General features: G+C 40.1%; 2 protein-coding genes across 2 annotated transcripts; one reads left to right on the forward strand and one right to left on the reverse strand.

Moving 5' to 3' along the window:
• The first annotated feature begins 291 nt into the window (after positions 1-291).
• LOC119732987 lies at positions 292-6,934 on the forward strand. Its single transcript, XM_038206569.1, has 4 exons — positions 292-295; positions 826-873; positions 4,169-4,333; positions 5,420-6,934. The coding sequence occupies exons 1-4, from the start codon at positions 292-294 to the stop codon at positions 5,644-5,646; spliced, it is 444 nt and encodes a 147-aa protein (XP_038062497.1). The 3' UTR covers positions 5,647-6,934.
• LOC119733152 (putative ammonium transporter 3) lies at positions 6,246-27,291 on the reverse strand. The gene is made up of 7 exons (XM_038206728.1): positions 26,381-27,291; positions 24,570-25,078; positions 13,191-13,262; positions 11,966-12,025; positions 11,322-11,398; positions 10,402-10,623; positions 6,246-8,964 (listed from the first exon to the last, which is right to left on the reverse strand). Exons 1-7 carry the CDS (start codon positions 26,567-26,569, stop codon positions 8,357-8,359), a joined length of 1,737 nt encoding a protein of 578 aa, XP_038062656.1. The 5' UTR covers positions 26,570-27,291; the 3' UTR covers positions 6,246-8,356.
• Between the last annotated feature and the right edge of the window lie 229 nt (positions 27,292-27,520).

Below are 27,520 nucleotides of genomic sequence, written 5' to 3' on the forward strand. Positions count from 1 at the left end.
ACATAATACCAACGTTCAGTTACAAAATAGCTTGTAAAATGTATCGACAACAGTTCTACTGTTAGCTCCACATGCCCCACTATTTTTGTTTTGTGTAAATTGACAATGAAAAATGAACGCGAGCGATTTCGCAATAAGCTGCCCAGCAGATAGGGAATTAACCATTAAATATGCAGTCATGTCTCGGCTCCAAATATAGACACTATAAAAGCACTACGTAGATCTGGATCCTTTCAGTTTCTTTCCACAAGTTGCTTGAACGGACCTCTAGACTGCAACTGAGAACTTAACATGGGTGAGTGTGTGTTGGATTGGATTTAACATTATTAATAAAAAAAATATAAGCATCCTGATAATCGTACAAGCTTATTTACTTGTAATCACTTGAAAATGCATCTGCATAATTCTTATGGACAAAATGTTACAAAATGCCATTATCATTATTTTGTCAAGTTGAAAGCAAATGCTTGATGGTAGTTATGAAGAAAAAAAAGTGTATCAAACGAAGCTACATGTCGGAGCTGCTCTAGCACCCAATTAAAGGGCCATACAACATCCCAAAAAGGGATGTCAAATAGTTTTCATACAATTAAGAGGAGTATAAAGTTGTACAAAATATGCTCCTTCGAAAGATTCACTTCACGAACCCTTCAAGTAGGCTGTCCCATTAGGGATCGTGAGTGTGGTTTTCAGTGCTACTTTAGCTCAATATCAATGACTCAGGACAACTGGCATTGTAAAGCGTTTCAGGACAGTCAAAACAATGCATCCAAACCGAACAAAACTTCAGTTTATTTCTGTCAAATCATTTTTTGTTCTTTTCAGGGAAGTATTTTGCACTTCTTCTTCTTCTTCTTGCGGTGACAAGTGGTGGTAAGTCATTCTTGTAAGATGTTTACACGATTTTAGGGGGATTTTAATCGATGCGACTCCATACGTTTTTCATCTCCACGCGAACCCTTCCTGAGCATAGAGGTTCTTAAGATATAAAGTTAAATTAATCTGTGCTGGTCATTATCGATTGATCTATAGATCATTGATATATGATTGATTGAATAGTTAATCAATTTATGAACTGATTCATTGATTCCTTGGTCCAATCCATTTATCGATGGATATATAAATGGATCGAGCTATCGATTAAAGGGGCATATATTGTCCTGAAATCGCCAAAATTTGTAAGTTTGCGATTGTTAATTTTGTTTAAGGTCTGGTTGAAAGGAAACTAACCTAATTTCTTACTGTTCCCGAGAAAAGACGAAAAAAAAACCCCCAGTTGTAATACTTCTGGCGCAGCGGACATTTTGTGGCATACGCACACGTGTTTCCAGCCGTAAACATGTTTGTCTCCTTCATGGACGTTCATCCAGCTTAATTATATATGCTAGTGTGTGTTTGTGTACACTACATGCATAAGTACACATGTTGTTTCCTACATGTCCGCAGCATGCGATGCACTGGTGAACTATTTGCGACTGGAATCCAGACTAGCACCCAAAACAGCTTGGTTTTTGACTCGAAAGTTGGACCCCCGAAATTTGTTCCCAGAAGAGTAACACAAAAAACCCGGCCAATTTCTATATGTGTGGAAGTATATATCCTACTTTTAAATGATCTTTCCAATGAAAACCATTGTGTTTACAACGCGATTTGTAACCCAGTTGAGCGCTTTGCACGGCGTAGTGTCCCTTTAATGAATTTCCATTTATTTGCCCATTCGATGTCAACAATTAACGATGCCTCATTCGATAGTCACCGCGCGTACAAACATGATACATTTTAAACACGGAACATAAAAGTAGACACGTATTTTATTAAATCAATACTTTTTTTTATGAAATCAAGCACGTCAAGTTAATTCAAGATCAGTTAAAATACGGAGGGCTTATATGCCAATATGTCATAAAAGCAAACACAAAGGGGCATATGCCCCCAGCAAAATATCCGTTCAATACACGGAACATTTCTCATTGCTTGAAAAAAGGGTGATCCCAAATTGCGAAATAGAGGGGAAAAGAAATAAAAAGAGAAAAGAAAAGAAACAAAAAAGCAGGCAAAAAACACAAAAAAACATACACACACCACTTACAAATCGCCACGTCTAGTTATGAAGGTGTTTTTTTACTACCCTGGCAAAAAAATGAGTCATCCATATTCTTTTTGTGTTACTCTTTCCCCTCGCTGCAAGTGTTTCGCAATGGGGAAATCCCCTTCTTCTTTATAATGATAGATTGATCTAAGGATCAAATAAGGTAATCCATTTATCGAAGGACTATAAATGGATCGATCTATAGATTAATAGACAGCTATATTTATCTGCCCATGAGATATTATGAAAACAGCGACGCCCGTAGTGTATTTGTAATGTGAAACATAAATATAGCGGTAACACGTGATTTGAAACAAAGTAATTAAAGGGCCATGAAAAGAAATTTGTTAGGAACATATTTTTTGCATCTTTCTACTTCTCTTCAATGAATGAAAACTGTATAAGATTCTATTTTGGATGATTCAATTGAAAAGCGCACTTCTTGAAACATTTACAATTTACCATGCCTTTCCAGACAGATAAGGCTGCTGTTTCTGTGATGTCATTTCAGCAAGACACGGATCAGTTTAGGGGTTTTCTATTCAAATTGTGAACCCAACAGTTTGCTCATTGAAAACATCGGTGAGAAAAGTTTGCTCACTGGCTCACTGTCATGAACAGCGAATCACCTTAATCCTCGACAAGTTTTGATGCTGAAATAACAGTTACGCTGCGTTTTCTGCCTGACATGGCATCGCACTGTTGCTCATGAATATGGAAATTTGCTTTAGAAAAAATAGCCAGACTAATGTACAAAAATACCATTGAAAATGGCTAAAACAAATATTGAAATCAGGTTAATAGGATACACAGGTGCATTTTTAAGGACTGCATTAAAACTATTACATTGCATGAGCCTTTTTAAATTCAAGCCTCTTTAACTAACTGAAGATTGGACACGGTGGGCGTATTTGCCCAAGTGTCATAAAAACAAAACAAACGGGCATGACCCCACCACAAAACATCCGTTCATTGAACAGAACATTTCTCATTGCTTGAAGAAACGGGGGATACCGCATTGCGAAATGGAGGGGAAAGAAACATGAAAGAGGAAAGAAAAGATGGAAACACGAACAAACAACCCATAACAAACCCAAACCCCAAACCTCTGTCTACAAATCGCCACGTATATTTACGGAAATGTTTTTGTTTACTACACTGGCAAAGATGACTCATCCATATTCTTTTGTGTACGTATTGCTCTTTCCCCTTTCTTTCAGTGTTTCGCAATGGGTAAATCCCCATATTCTACGACGACGCCAACTTTCAATGTTTACTAGCAGGGCGCCCTCAATATAATATAATATAATACAATATAATCAGTATAATGCCTGCGGCGCATGCACTGCGGGCCAATCAGAAGACCCACAACATAGGCCGACCAATTAAAGATTTATACCATTAAACTATCTCCGTTTGCACTTGTCTGTTGCATTTGGGGGTTTGCAGAGAGGACGGGTTTTAGCTCTAAAATATGAGCTTGTATTTGTCATGCACGTGAAATGTAACGTGAAAGTCGCATAATTGTCGTACGAATAGGGGAATACAGTCCTGAATCCTCCAATTTTAATACGATTTTGCATACCCCCTAGGGAGTTAAGGTTCAATTTGCTTTAGGAATAAACTTTTGGTTTGAACATCTTTGCTCATGAGGTAAGTTAAATCCTGATGTAACATCCATCCCCAAAGCTACTAGCTTTTCTATTAATTTGAGGTATCATCATGATTACCAATTTGGAGAGTTTAATATTTTTTCCCGAATTTTGGAAGAGAGGGTATGAAGCATTGTTTCAATGGCAATATTTTTACACTGCTCAGTAGCGTTTTAGACCATTATTTACATGTAACACTAGTACTGTGTTGAACGATTCCTGTTATCCAGCATTTTATTGGGTTATTGGTTTTCTTTTGCATAATAATCTGCATCACTTGTCCATCTTGTTCCTTTGTCTGTTTATGCTTTAGCTGTATTTTCGACTGTTATGCTGTTTTGCTGTTAGATTTGTTTTTGGTCAAATTGATCGACTTAATGTGTTGTATGGATCGAATTTTTAGCATCATTTCGCTGTTCTCCTCTAGGGGGCGCCCTAAAGTGCTTCACATGCCACAACGTTTTATCGCCCTTTCCTGACTGCGAGAATTCACGCAACTGGGGAATCGACCACGATGGCTGTTCATCGGAGAATGGACTGGTCGCTTTATGCGCACAAGTGAATGGAATTTTGAGCGCCGACTATCACCACGGTAGGCCTATATTACCCCACACTGTACTATTAACTTGAGAATATAATGCATGGTGAGGGTACACCTAAGTAAATAGGCCTGAAAATCCGTCCAACAAGCTCATCATGAATAAAAGTTGTAAACTCAAATTCTTAGAGAGTTCTGAGAGCCATGGAGTTGGGAAATTGAAGAGATATGGCAATACACCTCTGGCCGGAACTTGGGGCTTACAATTTCGAGCATTTAGGGTGAAAGCGGCGCTATTTAGCCACGTTGTAGAGGGACCCTTTTTTCAAGATGGCTACTTTTCCACTCTGGGAAGCAACACTCGGTTTTTTTTTGGGGGGGGGGGTCGTCTTCATTGGCTGAGAATTTCTCGAAAACTCCCACCAAAAATTGAAAAGAAAATGAAAGATGACATGTTGAGCCCGAACACCTCTGAGAAGTTTTAAAAGAATTTTGAAGTATGGGCATTTACCACTGGTGTCTATGGGATTTTTTTATACTTGTGTGAGCCCTAATAGACCAATGCTCCTTGAAGCAACTTACCCGCCATCTTGGATCTCAAAACATCACATTCTGCACTGTGGGTTTTTGCCCACTTAAAAGTAATTACCCTATTCATGAATTATTCAATGGATGTCAGGAAGTCCTTGACACAGAACTGTTTATATATATTAAGAACCAGCTACCAGTTAGAATTATTTTAAGTCTTTACTGCGCGTGCTTCATGGGTGACCCAAAATGGCGGATGTGACTTCAATCCTTGGGCATTAGCAAACAGTCTAGTTACTACAAAGATATTGTGGAAATTGTCCGGTTAAGTTTATTTTTGAAACAAAGGAGCAGGTCCGTCAGCGCCATCAGATCATCTATGTACCCCTTCGAATACTGGACTGACAGTCACTTGGCGAATTGACTTGCTCTATCTCACCATGACCCGAATTCTTGAAATAGGAATACCCTGTAGGCCGCAATGAACAGGCTTAATCTAGCAAGACGTAGTGTTGGCAACGTGCACGAAACGACTTGTGGATCGATCCAGTGGAATGCTGTGCTTTAGTTTACTAGTTTAACCTTTTCGTATTTTCCTTTTATTCCCCAAAGTTCACAGTGGAATGAAGGATGTTGAGCTGGACTGCATGTTTTTCGACCAGGGCAATGTCCCAGAAAACAAATGCTACCATGGCGAAGACGCCTTAACGTTGATCAAGGACAACACGCCCTGGTCTATGTTCCCAGCGTCAATCGACGTCAAATCCGTGACCTTCCACTTTGAAGGGAGTGTGTGTTTGTGTGACACCGACTTGTGTAACGGGGACCTCCCTAAATAAAAACCGCCAACCGCGCCCCTTTAAAATGAGTGTCTCTTCTGTTTCGCATTTGTTTTGGTTACCTTTTTCTAAAAAAAATTGCAGACATTAAAATGACATACTTTTCCGTACAGCTGATGGAGCTGTTTTTGCGATGTCATTTAAAGGGAAATTACGGGCTAGAATACGCCCTCTTGGGCTACAAAACGCCCGTTAAACAAAATGATTTAAAATGGAAAGATCATTTTTAAGTAGGGTTAAAACGTCCAAACAACCATCCTTTAAAAACTGGGCGTTTTGTGTGATTCTTGCGAGAACCATGCAAGACGAATTTCGGAGGTTACAATTTTGAATTTAAACGACTTGAATTATGTATGCCACAAAACGTCCGTCGCGCACGATGTAAGTAACAACCGGTTTTGTTTTCGTCTTCTCGAGAGCGGTAAGACATTAGATTTGTTTCTTTTCAACCAGACCTTTCGAATTGTATATTAGTAAAGAATTAAAAACATGTTATTTTCGAAGATTTCAGGCCATAATGTTCCTGTAAGGTACACACTCTAAAGTAAAAGTTCAAATTGTGAACCAAAATAATTGCTCAATGAAAACAAACTTGTGTATACAGTTCGCATATTACTCTTATTTACCGTACTGAGACTGCAATAAATCACAAAAAGGAAGAAAAAATTACCACAGCAACAAAAAAACAATACAATAAATACATTAAAAACATTCTATGATGATGCTGAAGGACTGGTTTCTACCATGAATGGCGTCACAATTTTGCTCATGAACACGAAAATTTGCATCATCTTAAAAACCGAAAAGGTGCAAAAGACACGCTTGACAATGGACATTTCAAGATAGAAACCTAAGTTAAACGAAACACAAAGGAAGAGGGGCGTTTAATGAGGCTATATTCCATCATGGTCTTTCTAAGGTTTTTTTTTATGCCTTACACTACGGTATTGCGTGCGTCCGTTTTTGTAACAATTTCATGTACATGTAGGTTTGTAGATAAATGTACATGTTCATCGCCGTAGATAGTGATTTGCTTGAAGCTGCATATAACCACTTGCTTGATGTTTTACTTAAATTTAATTAAAAGTCACAGTTAACATCGGTTCATGAAAAGTTCAGTGGACGCACATGATACTATTTGGCTTGTTTTTACCACGTTAACCTTTTCGTTACTGTAGCACCTGAAATCACCCCAGCACTCTATGGTTGTATTGATTCTTCAGTGAATAAACACATTGTAATACAATGTATTTCAATGTATTACAGACGATAATGGGTAATACTGCGTAAAAAAATCCATCGCATAAAGTAAATAAAAAACATGAACTTTTTGTCACTATGAGAGACAGTAAACGAGACTTTCGTGAAAAAAATAAAATAATGTGAGTCTACTACTTGGAGATTACCAATGTTAACGTGGTTTATAATAACTAGTCCAGCTTGCTCCAGGTTAAGTGTGTAATTTGCATATGGTTGACCAAGCACGGTTTAATTGATAACGTGGTTTGTAACAACCTGTCTAGCTTGCTCAAGCTTATTAGTGTGTAATTTGCATGGTTGCCCAAACCGCAATATCGTGGTTCATAATGACTAGTCTAGCTTGCTCCGGCTTTGTTAATTTTTGTGTTTAACTTGCATAGTTGCCCAAGCTGCATGGTTCAACTGATAAACATACTTTGACAAAATAAAGGTGTCCAAGTGAAGATAAAGTGAACTTTAATGACGAAGAAAATCAACTTGATTTAGTTTCTCCGAGAAAAACCCCACACAACTAGGCCAGGGGAACTTCATTTCTCTTCCCTTTCCAAACACTCTCTGAAAAGTTTGTGATAATCATGTTAGATTAACTGAAAAAAATGTGGGATGTCTCAGCATTGGGACATGAAAATGATACTGAGCTCCCTCCCTTAAAAGAAGTTGGTTTTGAACTGTAGCCAGAAAATTAATGAAATTACTCAGTAAAGAAATAATAAAATAATTGCAGTCAAAACAAAAGGAACATATTTGTATGCAGTCTCTTCATTATCGAATCAATTGTTTTATCTTTCTTTGCTGTAAAACCCTCTTTTTAGAGAAAACCATGCACAGAGTTTATAATCGGGTTTTGCCCAAGCCTGTACCTGGATTTTATCTCCACTTTTAATCTCCTTGTGGAGATTATCACGGTTGACCGGTCACCACCAGCACAAAACAATTATTATTAAGTAATGTACTTGACTAAATGACTAGTTAGTTTTTTTCTAAATCCTTTTTGAGTCGCCTTATCTGCACACATAAATTCCAATAAGTATAATATCTGGCGTAATATTTTCTCATGTCGAGTAATGGAACTTTTATTATTTTTCAATAATTGAAAATGACCGATGAACACTTCTCAAAGTGCCACACTTTGAACACCATTATGCCCAGTCTCCACATCTAATATCGTCATTGTAAGACAGACTTCTTTTTTTTTTTTGTCAGTGCTCTTTCCAGCATTTATTCCGATAATTTATTTCCACAGAAAGCAACGAAAAAAGCAAGACATTTAAGTGCATGTTTTGATTCATTTTAATATGCCGTCATTTTTTTTTAGCAATTTAGCTGTAATCAAGTTGAATGACTTATACATTTTAAATCTAAAAATGTTCATCGAGAATTTCTCATCAAGTTCAATTAATCTTACAAGTTCGTTGCCACTGCCAACAATGATAGGTCACGTGTTGCAAATCTATACCTGCAACCCAATCGCATTCACTCTTCCCTCGTCACCTGACCTGCCACGTTGCCTGGTACCCGGTGTCCAGCCCCGCCACAGTTTATTCCTCTGTCGGTTCCCGTTCTGCACTCGCCGTCTCAGCTTTGTTCCTTCACCACTGCTTTCCCTCGCTGGTTCCCCGGGGCTCCCCGGAGCCCCGTTCCCCTGACGACCGTTCATGAACGCCCGTATGTCACTTTCACTGGTATCGCTGCGGCGGAACCCGAACGCCGATTTCTTGGTCGATGATGCGCCCGAAGGCGAGTCCCCCCTCCGCAAGCCTTCATGCACCTCACGGATCACCTTCAAATAGTGCTCCTCGGTTTTTCCCTTTTTGATCACGGCCAAGATGTTTCCATGGTGATCGCGCCATTCTCCGGTCCTCTTATCATACGAGCCGTTGAGAGAGTGCTCCACTATGTCGGCGCCTAGCAACTCCTCGTGCAGTGGTACGCGCAGGCCCATGGTAACGTCCAATAAGATGAGGCAGATGTATGACGTCACGGCCGTCCATACGACTATGGAGACGCAGGCAAGTGCCTGGACACCTAACAACTCCCAGCCACCGCCCGCAATTAAACCTGCAAAATCAACACCAATCCAACCTACATAAGAATCCGATGTTGAAACCTTTCCCTCTTGTTTACTTGGTCTACTACAACTCGAAAACCACTCACACACACTGACAGGAAATGCAAAGAATTATGGATTGTTTGAGCCCCCCCCCCGAAAAACCCAACAAAACACCTGAGACGCATAGATGAGCAGCAGGATGAACAATATTTTGTACGTCCAGCCATGAAATGCGTTCAGATCTGCCCACATGTATAAATTTAGATTATTGTCCCCTGGGGGCGCTATACAAGAAGTCTGTGCTATTAAAGCTGTCAAGGCGCCTCCGAGGACAGTTGACGAATTACAACGCCGTGGTTTAGCAAGGCACAGTTTGGAATTTAGACCTTTTCAGTGTTATCTCTTATTCCTAATTATTTTTGTTTCCAAATTAAACAGAAAATGGTTCTGGTTCTGCTGCGGTTTGTTTGTAGGTCATACAGTCCTATCCTCTGGTTCTCCTATTTGGAAAATAAGTGGATCCGTCTTTTTCTAAGAACAAGTGTCAGTGCATATCTGTACCATTCGTTATTCAAAAAGTATCATTCCATTTAGGTTGTCAAACACACACACACACACACAGACTTACGTTACATACCTTGTGTGGACATTGCTTTGTTTTTGTGTAGTTAAGAAAACTCGGTACAAAAAATAACTTTACTTAAACTGTGAAAACTCTTTTAACCCAATTTTTTTTCTATGATTCCCTATAGTGTTTCTCTTCATTCTGCTACAAATAAACCTAACCCAAAAATGCCTCTAAACCTGTTTTCCAGAAAGGGCAAAACCTTATGTGGACACGGCTTAGTCCACATAAGGTTAACACAACCTGCATTATGTGGACCTCTTTTGTTCACAAGTCCACATAGGGTATGTAACACAAACTCACACCCACACACACATACTTCCTTTGTTCTCGTGTACTAAAATATGCAACGTCGCACACTTATGTCAAAATGCTCTTATTTTAATCATAGTTAATTTCCTGGGCTGAAATTCGGACTTAATATCCCTTTTCTAAAATTCTTCCATTTGCGACTGATCAACCCACCTTGGAAATTCCTAGTTTTTGAGTAAAACTCATATATCTATTTCGTGAAAAAAAACCTTGTGGGGTACCAAAACAGTACCCCGCAAGTCGGTGGGCATTCCTTGTGGGGTACCTCCCATTGTTCCGGTACCCCACAAGGCAGTGTTTGTACACACACACACACATTGTTTTGCATAACTTTCGAGGACAAGGACGTGTCTTTCCCTTTATTCCTATTATATAACGCTCTCATATAAGCACACAAACTCACGACTAACGTTTCAACAAACGATAAACCCCAGTATATGTCCTCAGGTTGTATAGAATTCACGAACACAAAGATTCTCTTTATGGAAACAAGTGTGTCGGTCATTACCTTTCTTGGTATTCAGAGGCACCTTCGTTCCCAGGTTGTCTTCATCGCCGAATATTCCGACGGCGAGTAGCCCCCAGATGGCGGCTAGAGCGTGAACGGGCACCACGCCCACCGGGTCGTCGATGCGAAGTCTCTCGGTGGCTTTGCAGCCGAGACACGCTATGATCGCACCCACGATGCCGATGACTAGACCGTGCCACGGCTGCGCAAGAGCGCAAAAGGCTGTCAGAGACACGGGCGAAATAAGGATTACATTGTATACTGAAGAGGATGTTGTTCAAGGAATAATATAGCAGAGGGCGCTGTTTAAGTGGCAATTAACTAATCAGGAGGGCGCTGTTGACAGAATTTCAACGTGGAGGGGACCTCTTAAGGAAGTTTAATGTGGAGGGCGCTCATCACATAATTATTATTTAGAGGGCGCTGTTTATTGTGCCGTAATATTTTTTAGGGGTGTGTTATGTTTCATTATTCAAGCGATGAACGGTTAATGCAAACTGTTGGTAAAGATTGACGGCTCTTAATCGCGTTTTTACGTTTTGTTATGCGTTATTTTGTTTTACTCATAACGAATAGATTGAGGTAGGCTTTAGCTTACTTCTTCCCTCTGCAGCTGTACTTTGACCTGAGTAGCTCGAATATTTTTATCTTTAAATGTATTGTCTGTAGTTCGAGTGGTACATTTGTTCATAGTTTTAATGAAGTCCACCATTGTCAGTTCGTAGTTATGGCCTTTAAGTTGCAAATTATGATACTGCATGCTATGGTTCACGATGGGTTTTAAACAACACCAAAATGACCTTTCTGTAGGCTTTCTACGCCACTTTTTAAACTAGAACATTAATGAAGGAACCATTTAAACCAATATACATCACACCAGTAGCGTTCTGCTAAATTAACAAAAACAAAATTACACGCACCTGATATGGCCACCAGCGACCCAAGGATACCACTGATGATGTAAGACACATCGAACTTCTTCCTTCTTGTTACATAACTAATGAGAAATAATGCATACAGTACAGAGTTCAAAGGTCAATCTTGGGTGCAACAAACGCAAACAATTGGAACACTGATCTACAGAGGGCGCACAGTCATATAAACGGCAAAGTCAGTAAAGGCAGTCAATACGCCACTCAGAAACTCCTGTTAAATTGCCACCTTTCATTTTGTTTGTTTTGAACCCTTTCGCATTTCATACAAGTAATATCCCACCACATTTTAAAATACCTGCCTATTCTAATCATGACAGGCCAACAAGTTTTTTGCACAATGGGCAAAAAAGCATATCGTCCTTTTTACTGGCTATATCGTTAGAGGCCAACTACCCAATTATGACCAAATGGAATACATCGCCTAGGTCCCAATGGGACATAATTTCACAAGCAACAACTATCAGGTATCAGTCTGAAAGTGACTATGGGGATAGTGACATCGATCGCCCGCTATCCCATGAGTTCTGGATTCAGGAGCGCCAGCAGTCGAGCATCAGACAACTATTAGTAAAGGGCAATGCGATGGCATTACCGATTGCACTGCTACCCCATGGGATCTATATACTAACCTCAGGAATATCGCGGACATACCTCCTCCTATCGAAGCTGTGATCGTTGCGACTGCCGATCTGCACAAAACGATGTAAAAGAAATTACTTGAAAAGGTTGCTATCTACCGTCACACGTCGCGAATTGCTCAGTATGGCATTTGACACTCAATCGCGCGTAAGATGATATCTGGTGAATAATGATTCACAAACCCATCCAATTTGGGCAGGATTTGTTTTTGTACATCTCTCTCGGGATTCTTGGACTGAGCCAGATTCCACATTGGGTTTGACGTGTTAATATCTCAGCTCTGTAAACAACACAAACAAGTCCAGTAAAGCGGGTCCCAGCGGGCAGAATAATCTATACAATGTATTCAGAATACCTTTGGATGCGAATCTTGTCATGCACGTGGTCTACACAATGGGCCGATTTAGCCCATGCATTCATAAACGTTAAGGTGTAATCCTATACGATAGCACTGCTTGGCTCAGATTTCTCTTAAACTCAAGTAAATGTGACAAATTGCCAGAGCGCATACACTCTTGTTTAACTATACTCTCGAGGACAATGCTTTGTGTTTCCCTTTCTCCAATAACACTCTCCCAAAGATTAAGCACACACACGTACTACAGAGGACCGTTTCGAACAAGAGACCCAACGCCCGATGACTGAAAGGATCTGTTGTTCTCCCTTTGTGTGTCGGTCCTTGGAGTTATGTTGAACACGTACATGCTGTCCACATCCCACTAACTATAAGAGGTTTCCGAGTTAGGCGGCTCTTACTAAAAAAAAAACCTGCCTTTTGGGTGTCGTTTTGTTGGAATTGTTCATCTTGATTGTGTCAACTATAACCTTAAAATAATAGTGGTTTAATCCTTTGTTGATTTATATTCTTAACTATATAAATTCATCCGTTATTTCAATTAGTTTAGTGGTGGGTGGGATGACCATTGCCTCTATCCTTCAAAACCCTCCAACAAACAGTTGCCTCGGTTTAAGCGGAGCTGATAACATTCAGCAGCTGTGCGAATGATATATCAAGCATAATGCAGGGCTCAATTTTGCATGACGGAACTTAAACAAGGGTACAACCTGTGGACTCTACACAATGCATCCTCCAAAATCAACCGACACTTTTTTGGCCTTTCGGCCTCAATCCTACAAAATCCTCATACAAAAGCATCCGGTGGATTTTGTAGGATTGAGGACGGCTAGGGCTAGTGGAGCGTTTACCAAACCTACCGTGTAGCCAGTATCCATTTCTTGTCAGTAATCCCGTAGGTACTGCCACAGTTAAATCCGAGCCAGCCCCACCTGCAAGGTTAAAAATTGTTTTAAAGAATGTCATTTAACCCTTACTCTCTGAGGGTAGTTTACTGCATGTCAGTTGGTTAAGCCAATGCCCTCCAGCTGCAGTTTATTGGAGGATACTTTGATGTAGCAGTGAAGGCTCCAATTGGCAGGAGTTGGAGGCCCTGGAGGGTGCCTGATACTGACCAGCTGGGGGCACTTGATTGTTATCAGAGGACTCTCATTGTTCTCTGTGGCATGTATTGGAGTGCCTGTCCAGTTACCCTTGAAATGACATGGCAGATATTGGAGGGCCATGCAAAAAACATAGGAGGTTTTCTTGAGGCACATATTGGCATGCGTTGGAGGGTCTAGTAGGGTAAGGGTTAAATTACATATTACTATGTTCGAGGACACAATTCCACACAGATTCACTAGGCGCAGTTGACTTCAGGCGCGCTTAAAAAAAGATCCGTTGCAAGGACAACCACGAATTGGATTTTGTTTTGTATGGCTGTATATGAGACGCAAATTGAACATTTCATTTAAAAATAGAATACCTAATACGAATACCATTTCTATTCGAGAAACCTCTATTGTAGTAAATATATAACAGTCGAGATATTTTCCATTTTTAAAGTGTCAATGATGTGAATTTTTTTGTAGGAACACATGTTGTGCAACTTAATACTCCTCTTAAAATTAATGTACGAAAACTATTTGACATCCCTTTATTTTTTTGTCATCAAAGGTGCACTTTTATAAATATTTAAATGTTTCCATGCTTTTTGGGGACAACCGAGGGCGCTGTTGCTGTGATGTCATTTCAGGAAGATGCTGTTCAGTTAAGGGGTTTGCTGTTCAAATGTGAACCCGAAAATCTGTTCATTGGAAAGATTTGTGAGAAAAACAAAATCTGTATTGGCTTATCGCCATGTACTGACACAACAACAAATCACAAAGAAAAGACCACAGCAAAATATCCAAAATCTTCCTCACTTTGTGTGCTGAAATAGCTGTAACATAGAGATTTCTGCCTGAATCGACAATACATTTTTCGCTCATGATAATGGACATTCACGTGCGCATTAAGAACAAAAAGGCACCAAAACACCCTTGACAATGGAAAAACGAAAATTGAAAATAAAGTTAAATGGGACACAAAGGTGCTTTTTAAGGATTGCATTAAATAATTTTAATAATAAAGACGCCACTATAATGCCTGTATTCTGATACAGAGGGCTCCTTTTCTGGTTGGAATAGCTATTTCAAAATAGAGAAACCTCTACTCTTATGCTCATAAGTAAAAAGGTATCTCTTTTTCAGGCTTCAAATAAATCCAATTCTGCACGACACATCTAAATTTAGTCTCAATGTAATTCACGCATATATTGACACTCAAATATACACCGGCCTTGTGTTTACCATTTCCGTGTGTTCTCTGCAAAAAATGTGTACCTCAAATACATTTCTTCGCACTTCACCATTGCCGCTGGCCTTTTTTGTATTTGGAAGAAGGGCTTTTTGCGTTAATTTCCTTCTAAAAAATATATTTAAAAACTCAGAAAATACAGCGACCTGCCACTCCGTTAAAGAACAAATACAGTGTATGAGATATAACCTGGCATACATCATGAAATAATATCATAAAAAGGAAAATTGTTCGCTGGTACAATTATTACAGACATAAGTAACATCATTTTATAATGCTCTTGGTGATGTTTTCACACTTGGTTCAATCCTATGGCTATTCTTCATTACATCTCGACAATATTTCCTTCATTGCAAAAAGTGTTCATTATTTTACGTACTTCCTTCAGCGCGACATTTTCTTGCCGAGGCAATTACCGACGCGACGAACAATTTGACTGACTGTCAACTAATGACAGCTAGTTTCAATAAATAGCCAGCAGTTTTTCTCCATCAATTCATTCCTCGACAAAGCGGCAATGCATCTCTCGCCTGTGAGCTCGTCTCCCAGGGATGCGTTGCCTTGGCAACACAGCAGAACGCAATCAAGGAGCATTGAATAGTTTGGGGGAGAAGCCACAAATAATTCATTCACTCTTGTACGCATCATTTCGTATGTGGGCGCAAGCCGAAGTAAACACGTTGATCATGCCATGCGTTAAAATAAAATAGACCGCAAGTTCAACGAGCAGACATTCGAAAATAAATTGCCCTACCCTCCTACTATTTAAACAGTCACAGAAAGTCACAATGTCCACCCACTTCCACTGCTATACCCTTTTAACACAGGCTCGTCATAACAGTCAGATCATGTGTCAAGCAAGCACTGTGACTAGTCAAATTCAGTCAACAGACCATGTACAGACAAACAGGCAACTTGTAAGCACAGCTGGCTTATCAAAGCAAAGCTGTATCAAATTACATAACGGTCACAGCAAGTCAATCCTGCTTTATGTAGGCTGGGAATTCTTAACTGTTGAAAACAGTCACTTGATTGATTCAAACAAAGCAGACTAAAATTATTCATCTTTTTTAAATAAAAGTCTATGAAGGCCAACGGTAACATAATCCTCAATCATCAAAAAGATGACATTAAAGTCCCAGGTGCATTGAAAAAGACAAAACCCTCACAGATGACACAGGCCAAAGTTTGTGGAACTTCAAATGAAATGCGATTTCAAAATTCCGTCAAAACCCGAAGTGTACTTGTGGGCGATTTGGCAATTTGAACAATGCACTGGTTCTTTTAAGAGATAATTGCAACTATTCATGAAGCATTCAGCGATAAACGTATAGATATAAAAGCTATTTATGTCACAGGAATAAAAAAAAAACACCTGACGTTGTTGTAAGAATTCGATCGCATCGTAAAACCACCTGCCGGCATAGAAATGATTGGCAGCGGATCGCGCGTATTAAATATCGTCCTTTCTTGCCTTTAAAAGAGATTATTGATCGCTTTGCTGAATCGCCTGAAAACAGGTGCTCTTTCAAAGAGAAACACACTTCTTGGTAGCTTGCCAAACCTCGAGAGGTCAACTTGTGGCCAAGTGAAGAAAAGATTCCATAAAATACCGGGCAGAGTTTATCATTTCGACAGAGGGCTAAATATATCGTTGGCAAATCTATCATGCATTAAACAGATAACCTGCCTCCGAGCAAAGACATTTATCTTGATATTTGATGAAGTTCTTATTTCGGCAAGCCATTGAGCTTTTAGCCTTTTGGCCTTTTTGGAACCAATTCCTCTATATATGATGGAAATATGCGTCGGCAAGATGTAAATTTAATACTGGGTTTTGAACTTCAGCGACGTGGCTTTTCTATAAAAGTTGTATACGCACCGTACCTTTTTCCATGCCTTGACTGTAAAGTGTTTAATCGCGCGTTATACCACAAATCAAGTATCGCACAAAAAGATTACCAGCCCGATACTGGCCCGATACTGGCCCGATACTGGCCCGATACTGGACCTCAAAAAAAGTTTTAAATTCTGATGATGCTGCGGACCTTAGGTCACGCAGCTGGTTCTCTGCTGATTCTCAACAGTGATGCAGGCACGCATTCTGAGAACTTTAACTGCTATGCATTATGAGTAATTACATTAAAAGCTGCATGGTAACAAACTTGTAGTTCGTGTGCAAAATAGTTCTGACTAGAATATGTCGAAAGAAACCATTACCCGTAGAGAGTATTGAATTGATAATCCAATATTTCCGGGTGTGCATACACTGTTTTGTATCTAACATCTTGTTGAAGGGTTGCTTTGAATTTGATAACTTCTTTTAACTGGAAACGTCTTCCCGCATGAACGAGAACTTTTAAAAATCATTGACGCGCGAGGCACAGTACTTTATCCCATTCAAAATCCAAACACGTCACCATGGTTACGTCAGGGAGAAGATTTCAGAGCTCAATGACACCATTGTATTATCGTTTAATAAAAAACAGACAAGATTTTTTTGTAGCACATCACTTTGGGAGAGTAATCATTCCTAAAAATTGAACAAAGAGCTTTACTGAAATTGGATAATTACAAAGTACAGCTAAAGTTCTTTAAATCCTTGTATGATTTTTTGTGTTTGTAATCACTTCTGCTCGTCTATAAACATATTACAAATTAGGACAAACCCGGCGTTAGGTTATGTCCGTTACAAAGCCATTAAGAGCTCTGCCAACTTGTCTTTTTAAAATAGTATACATCATTTTACTAGTAATGGTAATCATTCATTACATCACATCTCTGGTTAATTGGCTCAGTCATGGACATTACACTTCCATTTATATAACGCTAAAACTGCCTTTAGCAGTGAAAATGTGGGCCCAAAAACCCTCTTTTACCGTGAGGATCACAGGGTGTCCCAATAAACATTGTGCATGAAGAAATCGGTGATTTTCTCTAAATTTGGTCAGACTAGCTTATCAAATTTTATAGCATTTTCAAGCCTATAGTCTTGTTTATAATTGGTAAAAAAAAGCAAGAACACTTGTCCAACGTTGCAAACCAGGGATATCTTTTGCTCGTAATATTTCTCTTTAAATTGAATTTATTTACTGTTCGTTATCATTGATTATAAGTATACAGATCACTGTCTCGAATGTAACCAAAACGAGTTCAGACAGAAAATTGAGATGTTCCATAACTGCGTGCATCTTCGAAATATTAAAACATTAAACTCGGGTGCCGACCCTGATAAGGGATAAATGCCACATCACAAATGCCATGCCCTCTCCGGGCCACCATAGCATGCCGAGTGGTCCACAAATCCTTCGATAAAAGTCAGACAAGTGCATCGATGCAACTTTCTGTTTTAATGACCTCTGACACAGGCCAAGCCATGGGCGTCGCGATGGGGAGGGGGCCAAGGGGGGCGCTTGCCCCTCCCCGGAAAAGGAAAAAAGAGGGGAAAAAAGAGGGGGACAAAAAAAAAAGGGAAAAGTGGTGCGAAGCCATATTGCTATTAATTTTATGGAGGGGGGGGGGTGTCAGGGCAAATGCTCCCCTGCTCACGCTCAGAAAAATGATAAATTGAGAATATAATGAAAAAGTTAAGGAATTTGGGGGGAAATTTGCTTTGCCCCCTCCTAGAAAAAATCCTGGCAACGCCCCTTGGCCAAGCCAATTTAAATATTTGCGCGCTCATGCATGCGTACAGCCATTTAGCAAATGGGGAATGACGCTCCCGACCAATGAAATGTCGGAAGCCGCAAATGCCTTTTTCAATACGCGTTGGTGTGGATTCTAAGGACATTCCCCCTATACATAGCCTCGTAGTTCTTCGTCACGTAGCGAGCTTGCATGATGGACAGTTTTAATAAGAGATGTTTAGTTGACTGTAAAATTAATTGGATACATGTAGTATGTTGTCATCAAGTTAGTTCCTGTTCAACAACACTGCATGACATTCAGGGCCAATTATGTTTCACATGACAACACAAGATATTCACGTCAAATTTAATTATTCATTTAAAGAGATAATGTTAATAACCTTGCAAGTTGACAATTGATATCAGGTGGTACTCGGTATTGCACATTTTGACTCCATGTTTAACTTAACATACTTTCACACAATGTTTTGTGAAACAGAGATGAGTAAAACAAATTCAGTCGTTTTTAAAATTTACATAATCGTATGGAACATTCACAACCGATTTAAAGGGGCCGTGTAAAGAATTTTTCGTAGGATCACATTTTGTGCAACATTCTACTCCTCTAAATGTATGAAAACTATTTGGCATCCCTCTTTGTTATTTTTTATTGAAAAGTGCACTTCTTTAAACATTTAAAAATTGTCTGTTTTCTGGACAACTGAGGGTGCTGTTGCTGTGATGTCATTTTAGGAAGACACTGTTCAGTTTATGGGTTTTCTGTTCAAAATTTGCTTCTTGAAAACACTTGTGAGAAAGGTTGCTCACTTGCTTACTGTCATGTACTTACACATCAACTAATCACCACAAAACAGAAAATTATTTTATGACAGGAAAACTATCCAAAAATTCTAGCAATTTTTAGTGCCAAAATACATAACATAATAGCTGTAACATTGAGGTTTCTGCCCGGAATGACATTACAGTTTTGCTCAGGAATATGGACATTCTCATAAGCATAACAACCAAAAGGGCACCAAAATACCCTTCAAAGTGGCAAAATGAAAAATTAAAGCAAGTTAAACGGGACACAAAGGTGCATGGGCCCTTTAAAAATAATACCCATCAATCCACATATTAGGCAAATGTCAACATGAAGTGAATAAGAAAACATGTTTAGATTTTTAAACAGTCTAGTTATTCAAATACAATCTAGAGCACGCTATCACTGCACACTCACAAAGGCTCCCTTCAATGGCAAAAGCACTGTGCTAGCTATTGTACAAAGTAGCTGCCCCATACCGGACTATCTGAACAGTATCTTGCAAAAGGATTCAGCCATTAAAGGGGGCCTTCGGAATGGGATTTCGGTTCCGACTAGGAGTATGGCAATTTCAAATCACAGTTTCTCTTTAAAGGGAAGATACAACATTTGCAAACATCACAAAACGAAATGATCAAATTATCACGAAATACCTTACTGGATTGTTAGGGAATGACACTCTAAAACATCCTGTAAAATCGTGGCTCCTGGTGTGCTGACATTTTCAAGAAAAATTGTATTTTTCCAACGCTGGTCGGCCGACCAGCGTTGGAATATTTCTGAAAATTGCAGCAGAAGCAAATGTTGTACATTCCCTTTAAAAAGATAATGTCTGATAGTTCAAATCAATGAGGCGAACAAAATTTGTCTCGAAACCAAATATGAAAATTCAGACTTTTATACCGCCTAGACATTGAGGCGTAATCGAAACCCCGTATTCGTGTTGAATGGACACGAGAACTGGGTTTTGAAAGACGAGAACCAACACGCAAACGGTGTTCGCGAACAGGTTTTTTACTCCCCACTTATTGGGGAGTAGATGAAGAATGAACAAAGATGGCGGACTAAGCCCCTTTGGAACTTCTGCTAATTTTGTGCATACAGTGAAAGCACCCAACCAATGCAGGAGCAGTATAAAAGATAATTTTTTTTTTTATACGTGATCAAACAGTGGGCTTAAATTGTCAATGCGAATTTGTAAAGCTGTTTCGGGATTAAAATCATTTAAAGATCATTATGTTTTCCTTTCATTTAATTTGGAGTTTTATGCGGCGGCTGCCATCTTGAATTTTCGCCCAGCTGCACCGTCTCCACTGGGCGTTTGTAATCGACAACTCTAGACACTATTCGCGGGTCACTCGAGAACAGGGTTTTGAACACGCCTTTACAGGGGTAGAAGGTTGTGACTGAAAACATGGCAAATTTCCCAGATATTTCTAGTCCCTTTGGATACAGACTTGAACACCTAAGGTGAATACAAATCGAGATACTTGAAAGCTCTGCCATCAGCGTGCATTTTCTATTAAGAATACATTGGCAGCCTTCTCAAGAACTAGAAAAAACAGTCAGTATTTTGACAGAGAGTGTTGTTTTAAGAGTGTACACGAACCTCCATTGTTTACTCGGTAGACCAGAATGGTCCGCGCGTGCGCACAGCGCAGCAATTAAGTAGATTACCGCGTCACTGAGCGTAAAACACTCGGTCGCCATCTGCACAATTAGTAGTTGCCAAGGATAAACCTCATTAATTTTTAAGAGAAGAGGGAAACCATTATCAAGCCATTACGTGGACATAATTGCCGCACACGCACTCACGCAAGGGAGCAGTTATACATGACAAGCTCGAAGGTTGAATTGCGGTGGATTTGGGAACCCCCTTGAAATCGCGTGCAGCCTGAACCTCACTCGTTCGTTTCAATTTCTTAAAAGATCCCTTACCATTACTATGAAGTGTCAACTCACCCAATACACTAATTTACAAATGAATGCAACTACTGCAAACCACTTACTAAATTAAATGGCTTAAAATTTCGGTTCTGTCAAGACCTTTCTCAGGAAAAATCTAATTGCTAAAACCAATGTTTAAGCTCTTTTTACCGTTAGGTGTTACCGCAAACCGAAACGATAACATTACAATTTTTACATACAAAAATATCATGTGTTTTCCAATGTTACACCACGACGATTTGATTGGTCTGTACCCTAGGCACCGCATACCAAAAAAACCCACTGCTCTAAAGCATGGCCGGGCACCAGACTATTTCATGTTTACATATAATGTGCAATATAAGTTTGAACATGCAAATGATCCAATACCAGGCGACAGACAGAATTAACAAATCAATACCCGCCTGAAAGAAGGGCCTAACTCCAAGGTGAATGTTTTTGAGAAAATTAAACATTGTGGACAGGTTACACTATACGACTGCGGACTTGGGACAATGGGGTGTGTGCAAAAACAATGAGCCCGATACTGCCCGAGGACCTGGGCGCTAGTCCTCGGGAGAATTTCGTGTACAAACCTTATGGGAGCTGTCGAGAAAAAGTTAAAGTATAAACAAAAAGGGAACACAGAAGGAAAGAACAGGTCCTCATGAGTATAGAACACGACAGTACATGCGCGGGTTGGTTATTCAGACTGAGGACTTGGGACAATGGGGTGTGTGCGATTCAATGGGTCGAGGACCTGGGCCGAAGCCCTCGGGAGAATCAGTTCACAAACCTTATGGGAGCTGTCGAGAAAAAGTACAGACGAAAGGGGACAACAGAAGGAAAGGATAAGGTCCTCATGAGTATAGTAAAAACGAGGTGTGTGTGTGTGTGTTTTTTTTTTTTCAAGCTAGGATCGTTTGCTTAAATGTACACAAAATGTCTGTGTTGAGTGATAAGTTGGGCCTATCTTTCACACGTTTGATATACTATTGTGTGATCAGTTATCTGCTTGGTCTAACTCAATTTGGCTGAAAGTGTGGAGATCCATGGGCCATTCTCAAAATCTGGTATCCACTTGCAGCGAGTCTGCGCTAAGCCGCGGCAGGTTTTAACAGTCAGCGCATTCTGCGATTTGTTAAGAAATTTCAACCTCATGCGAAGTACACGAGATTTCTGTGGTTAACGGTTAGCTCAGAATGTCTGTGCTGGTACTGCTAAGAAAACAATTATGATCATAAGCAAGCATTTCGTCGTTAGCAGGGCCGAGAAATCGAGCCCTGGGCGAAAAATAACTGTGGCCAATCAACCCAAAAGGCATATTGCAATATCCTAAATACATCTCCGTCATCTGATCGGAGGGACGTTGATCACGTGTCATTGAATTATTCGTTTCAACGCACGGATCGGCCGCAACGCAAACGTAGAAGTTGTATTTTACGGCAAACAGAAGTTCCATTGCAGGTCACACTATTGGTGGCTCTGACCAATCAGATGACGAGGACTTATTCAGGTGTTGTATAAAGGGAAAAATGGATGTTTCACGTTGGTGCAATGTAAAGAATTATTTCACGAGGCTACAGATGCAATGTTCTATTTTATACAACACCAAGTTCTATTGCACGGAGAATAGTACTTCCATTGCACGGTGTCACTGTTTTAAATCGAGATAAATTTAATACGATTGTTCTCAACCTGTTAAACAGTTTGCATTAATAAAAATATGATGAACTTGTCGAACTTTTTAACAGTTTTTAACCTGAATAAATTGGCTATTAAAAGTCAACCAATCAGATGACAAGGATTTACTCAGGCGTTATATAAAACAAATAATGAATGTTTCACGTTCGTGCAAAGGAAAGAATAATTACATTCGGTTACAGATGAAATGTTCCATTCCACTCGGCTTCGCCTCGTGGAATGGAACATTTCATCTGTCATCTCATGAAATTATTCTTACCATTGCACTAAAAAACATTCATTATTTGTATACCACACGGGCTCACTTTGTAAAATGGAACATTTCCATCTGTCACCTAAAAAAAAAAATTATTCCTACCAATGCACTCATGAATATTCATTATGTGTATACTACAGGCCTAGTGCACGGGACTTTTTCTCATCTGATGTACATGGGCAGGTGCGTCCAGAGCGTGCTTTTATTTTGCTTCACGGTCCCCAAAGGGATACCCAAACCAACAATACAGACTAAAAATAACAGTGTATTATCGAATTTGTGTAAAGGTGGGCCTGAACAATAAAAATGCAAGTTACTTATAGGTAATTGTCTAGAGCGCATAACCGCTACAGAACATTTTTTCTACGCTTGATTATGACCTACCAGACGAAATAATAAACACAAACATGGAAATATGTGACCGTGTTGGCCTAGATTTGCACTGCGCACGCGCATTCCCGCAGGTCCTTCATGCAAGATTAATGCTCAGGAAATTGTTTCCGTTGCCAATAGCTACAGCCATGGCGTATGTGGATTCCATGGCCGGCTATTAGAAAAACGAAAACACATTGTCTTTAAGGAGCCGGGGTTGAGATAAATCGAGTAATTGAGTTGTCAATCTCGCCAATGGATGTAATCTTGAACTTTAATTTACATCGATTTGTGATTGAAATTGTCTTTACTCAACCTGCAGCGCACATAAAGTGTCCTACAATACAGGCAGTGTATGGTTCATCTGACGCTTTCCTGAACAGACACGGTAATTTCCACCCGAACCCGGAAACCATTTCGTTTGAAAACATTAACCCTCCTATGCAAACATACATTCTGTGCCAAGTTGTCCTTTCAGTCACCACCCCACACGGATTTTACGCCATTGTCTTATTCAGTTTTTATTGGTACGGTGCATTTATTGAGAATTGTTTAGCACTCTTTTTAACGTAGAAGGGAAAGTTTATTTCCCCTTCTGAATAGTAGTACCGATGCGATGGATATTTCGTGATCTAGCTTTATATGTTCAGAAATGTTGTTGGTGACTATACACTACGGAAAAAAAAAAAATATATTTCGGGCGCCAATAGGGATTGGATGTCCGTTAACGCCAAATGTTCGTTATCCCTAAAAGAACTCAACCCATCAAACCCCAACAGCATGTTTTTTGGAATCTGTCAGGATGGGTACAGTACCCCTAAACTGACAGTCTTTTACATTGGGTTGGCACACCTCCAGAAACAAAGTCAGAAATATGTGTGTGCAGTTTCCCATATGGTGTTGTAATTTGCCAGGATGGGTATGGTTCCTAGTAAATCATGCTAGGGAGTGCGGTGTTCGTTATTACCAAATATTAGTTATAACCAACTTTTTGCAATAACCACGTGTTCGTTATAACCATATATTTCGTGATAACCAAATGTTCGTCATAAAGTGTTCGTTATAGCAGTGTTCATTGTAGCGGTATGTACTCGTTAATTCCGGCAAAATTAACGGTCATAAAATGCACAACTGACAGCTTACAGTTCAACCAACAAAGTCTAACATCAATGATCAAACAATATCAACTTACCACAACATGAAGAGTCCGAAGATGGCGTTGGTAGCCGATCCCATCTGGGGTGCTTCGCATCCCTCGACAAATCTGCCCGTCCGAGGCTTCAGGATCAAAGTAGCCACGAGCCCCGTGACACCGCCCACCATATGCACCGCCCCCGCTCCGGCGATATCGACCGCGCCCATGGTCTTCAGCCACCCGTCTTCCCCCCACATCCAGTGGGCTGGGATGCAGTACACCACGGTGTTCAGGAAGGAAAAGACTATATACGTCTCAAGTTTCGTTCTCTCTGCCATAGCACCGCTCACTATGGTGGTGGCCGTGGTGGCGAAGGAGGCGTGGAAGAAGAAGTGGGCGAAGTCGTCTCCCAGATCGTCGTCCGAGCTTTCGCGGTCCATGAAGAAATCCCCCACGCCCACGAAGGGGTTGGAATTCTCATGACCGAAGCTGAGTCCGTAACCGAACATCCAGTATGATATCCCGCCAAATAAGACATCCACTGCGTTCTTCACCATGATGTTCACCTGTTGAAATATGGAGAGCAAAAGTGTACAATTTAGCATACTGGATGAATAAGATTTGACGCTTTGCATGGTGGAGATACTAAATAATGAAAAGTTTGCGGAAACACCATGTGCGAATAATTTCTCAACTAAGAGAATGGTTCTGAAAAGAACCAGAGGTATAAACTCGACGTTCCGGTCAGTATGCTCTGACCGTCCACTCTCCTGAAGACGGTCTGAGCATACTGACCGGAACGTCGAGTTTATACTTCTGGTTCTTTTCAGAACCATTCTCTTAGTTGAGAAATTATTCACACATGGTGTTTCCGCAAACTTTTCATTATTTATATACTGGATGAAATGAAAAAGTGGCTTCATTGACAAACCGGCCTTAGTGTATTCTTACATATGGAAGTATTGACTGCGAAACACAGCAATTTTCAGGACAGTCTCATGCGGTTTGTAAGCAGGGTGACAAGTGATGGCCAGATATGGGAATCTTTCCCTCTTGGACAAGCTTAACAACTTTGCCTAGTCTTGTTTCTATTTTGGTTAGCAGATTCTCTAACCAGAGTTAAACCGAAGCTGATGCAGACAAGGCCGATGTTTCGAAACGCACCATTGTTTCGCAAGTGCAGCCTCGTTTTCATTAAACAAATTTTGGATAATTACAGAATACTGTCCTTTATTCCATTTCGATTCCCTTTTCGGCAAGATTACCATATGCGAAGTTCACTAATTCTCCTCTGTATTGACTAACAAGCCCCCAGATAGCAATTTTATTTCATCAAAGTCAATTTGAGCAGTGAGAAAATACAAGCATTTTCTTAGAAAACACTTAGAATTTTTCAGTCCAATCTCATAGGGTTTGTACACAGGGTGTTGAGTGGACTTCGTATATGGAAAGCTTTCCGAGTTTTCTACTATTGAAAAAAAAAGGTACACTAATATATCACGAATCATATCGGGGTGTAATTCGTAGGTAAATCAAAATGAATATGACCCCACTTTTTTTACTAAAAGTTTTCCTGGCCCCCTGCTAGTACGACAAAACCCCCAAACCCAGTGTACCCCTAATCTTTTAACGTTTTGTAAAGAATTTTGCATCCTGACCCCACGTTTTTCATCATATATTATATTATCACCATGAAGGTCAGTCTTTGCAAATATGTTGAAGAGACATGAATCTGGGACTGAGAAATATTTCCAATTTTGATAAAAAATACTTTAATTAAAAAGGCGTCTGGCGTCTGGATACTACATTCTTTTCTTTTTGCTATCCAAGCAAAAGGCCGAGTAGTTTTCAAATAGACTGCAACCTACCTCGTTCTTCTGTGAGGCACTGCCCGACTCCAAGAGGCCGAATCCAGACTGCATGGTGAAGATAATGAAGGCACTCGTGAGAATCCACGTCGCGTCGTCCCATCGTGTGGGTGGTTTGTCCTGGTACAGCACTGTGTAGTTGGTTGCCTTCAGATAATCCGGTAGAGGCTGTAACGTAGTGAACGCCATGTTGTCGAGCAAATTCACTAGTTGTTCACGATGGTAAACTGTTTGCCACGGAGTTCAAAACATCATGTCAATCAAGTTGCCATATATTATCCGATCACACGCCAAGAATAATGTGATTTAATGATTGGTAGCTTCTTAATTCAGTCGTCACATCTCCATACTCAGTCGCCACTTTAATCATCACTCGCCACATAGCATCTTCTTATTGCCTGTTAATTCACAAGGCACAACATTATGGTTGAGGCGACATACTGAGGGTCAATTGACACAGTAAAAGGCACTGACAACATCTACATTCAGTGGCCACAGTGTCAATTGGCAATCACACCAACACTGGTGAGTTGAGTTGCCAAATGAACGAGAGATGCTTCTTATTTCGTAGTCACACCTTCATTCAATAGCTTGCTCAGAGTGTCGCCTAAAGTCAATTCACAAGCCAGAATTTCAATGCAGAGGAGATACAGTTCACACATCAGTATTAGCAAACTTTACATTTTAGTCACGTATGACTACAATTCCAATTGACTTGTCACTGCAACACCGCTGAGTGCTAAATGCGCAATGGACGAAATTTGGCCAGAATAGCGTGCCGCGACGCCAGAAACCTCTGTCGTCATGCACCGGCAAACTCCACGTGTTAGGCATGCATCCGTTCCCATCAACAGCGTAAACACTACCAGTTAAAGTCACTCGCTGCGTTGTGAAACCTGCAATGCCAAATATGACGTAGATGAATAGGTAGGCTATAGATCAACCCGGGCATGAAATTGCTGGTAACGCAGGGGCTTCTTCAATGGCGCAAGCAATGTGTTAGCTATTGTTCAGATAATCCATCATATTACACTTCCTTTGTATAACAGCCTGCATAATCCTTTCTCAATTAAAGGGGGTCAGTGTACATGGGAACGAACTCTTAAAAACCGTTTCATGTTAACGCTACAGCCCCGCAAG

The sequence above is a fragment of the Patiria miniata genome, unplaced genomic scaffold (assembly GCF_015706575.1).
Source record: "Patiria miniata isolate m_02_andy unplaced genomic scaffold, ASM1570657v1 HiC_scaffold_25, whole genome shotgun sequence".
NCBI classification, from domain to species: domain Eukaryota; kingdom Metazoa; phylum Echinodermata; class Asteroidea; order Valvatida; family Asterinidae; genus Patiria; species Patiria miniata.

What these genes read in the sequence shown, in the direction of transcription:
- LOC119732987 (XM_038206569.1), top strand. An exon ending in TCTTGCGGTGACAAGTGGTG is followed by an intron (nt 874 to 4,168) that starts GTAAGTCATTCT and finishes GTTCTCCTCTAG; the next exon opens with GGGGCGCCCTAAAGTGCTTC. An exon ending in GAGCGCCGACTATCACCACG is followed by an intron (nt 4,334 to 5,419) that starts GTAGGCCTATAT and finishes TATTCCCCAAAG; the next exon opens with TTCACAGTGGAATGAAGGAT.
- LOC119733152 (XM_038206728.1), bottom strand. Translation starts at nt 26,569, where the DNA reads ATGGCGTTCACTACGTTACAGCCTCTACCGGATTATCTGAAGGCAACC. An exon ending in TTCGGACTCTTCATGTTGTG is followed by an intron (nt 13,263 to 24,569) that starts GTAAGTTGATAT and finishes TTAACCTTGCAG; the next exon opens with GTGGGGCTGGCTCGGATTTA. An exon ending in AAATGGATACTGGCTACACG is followed by an intron (nt 12,026 to 13,190) that starts GTAGGTTTGGTA and finishes CGTTTTGTGCAG; the next exon opens with ATCGGCAGTCGCAACGATCA.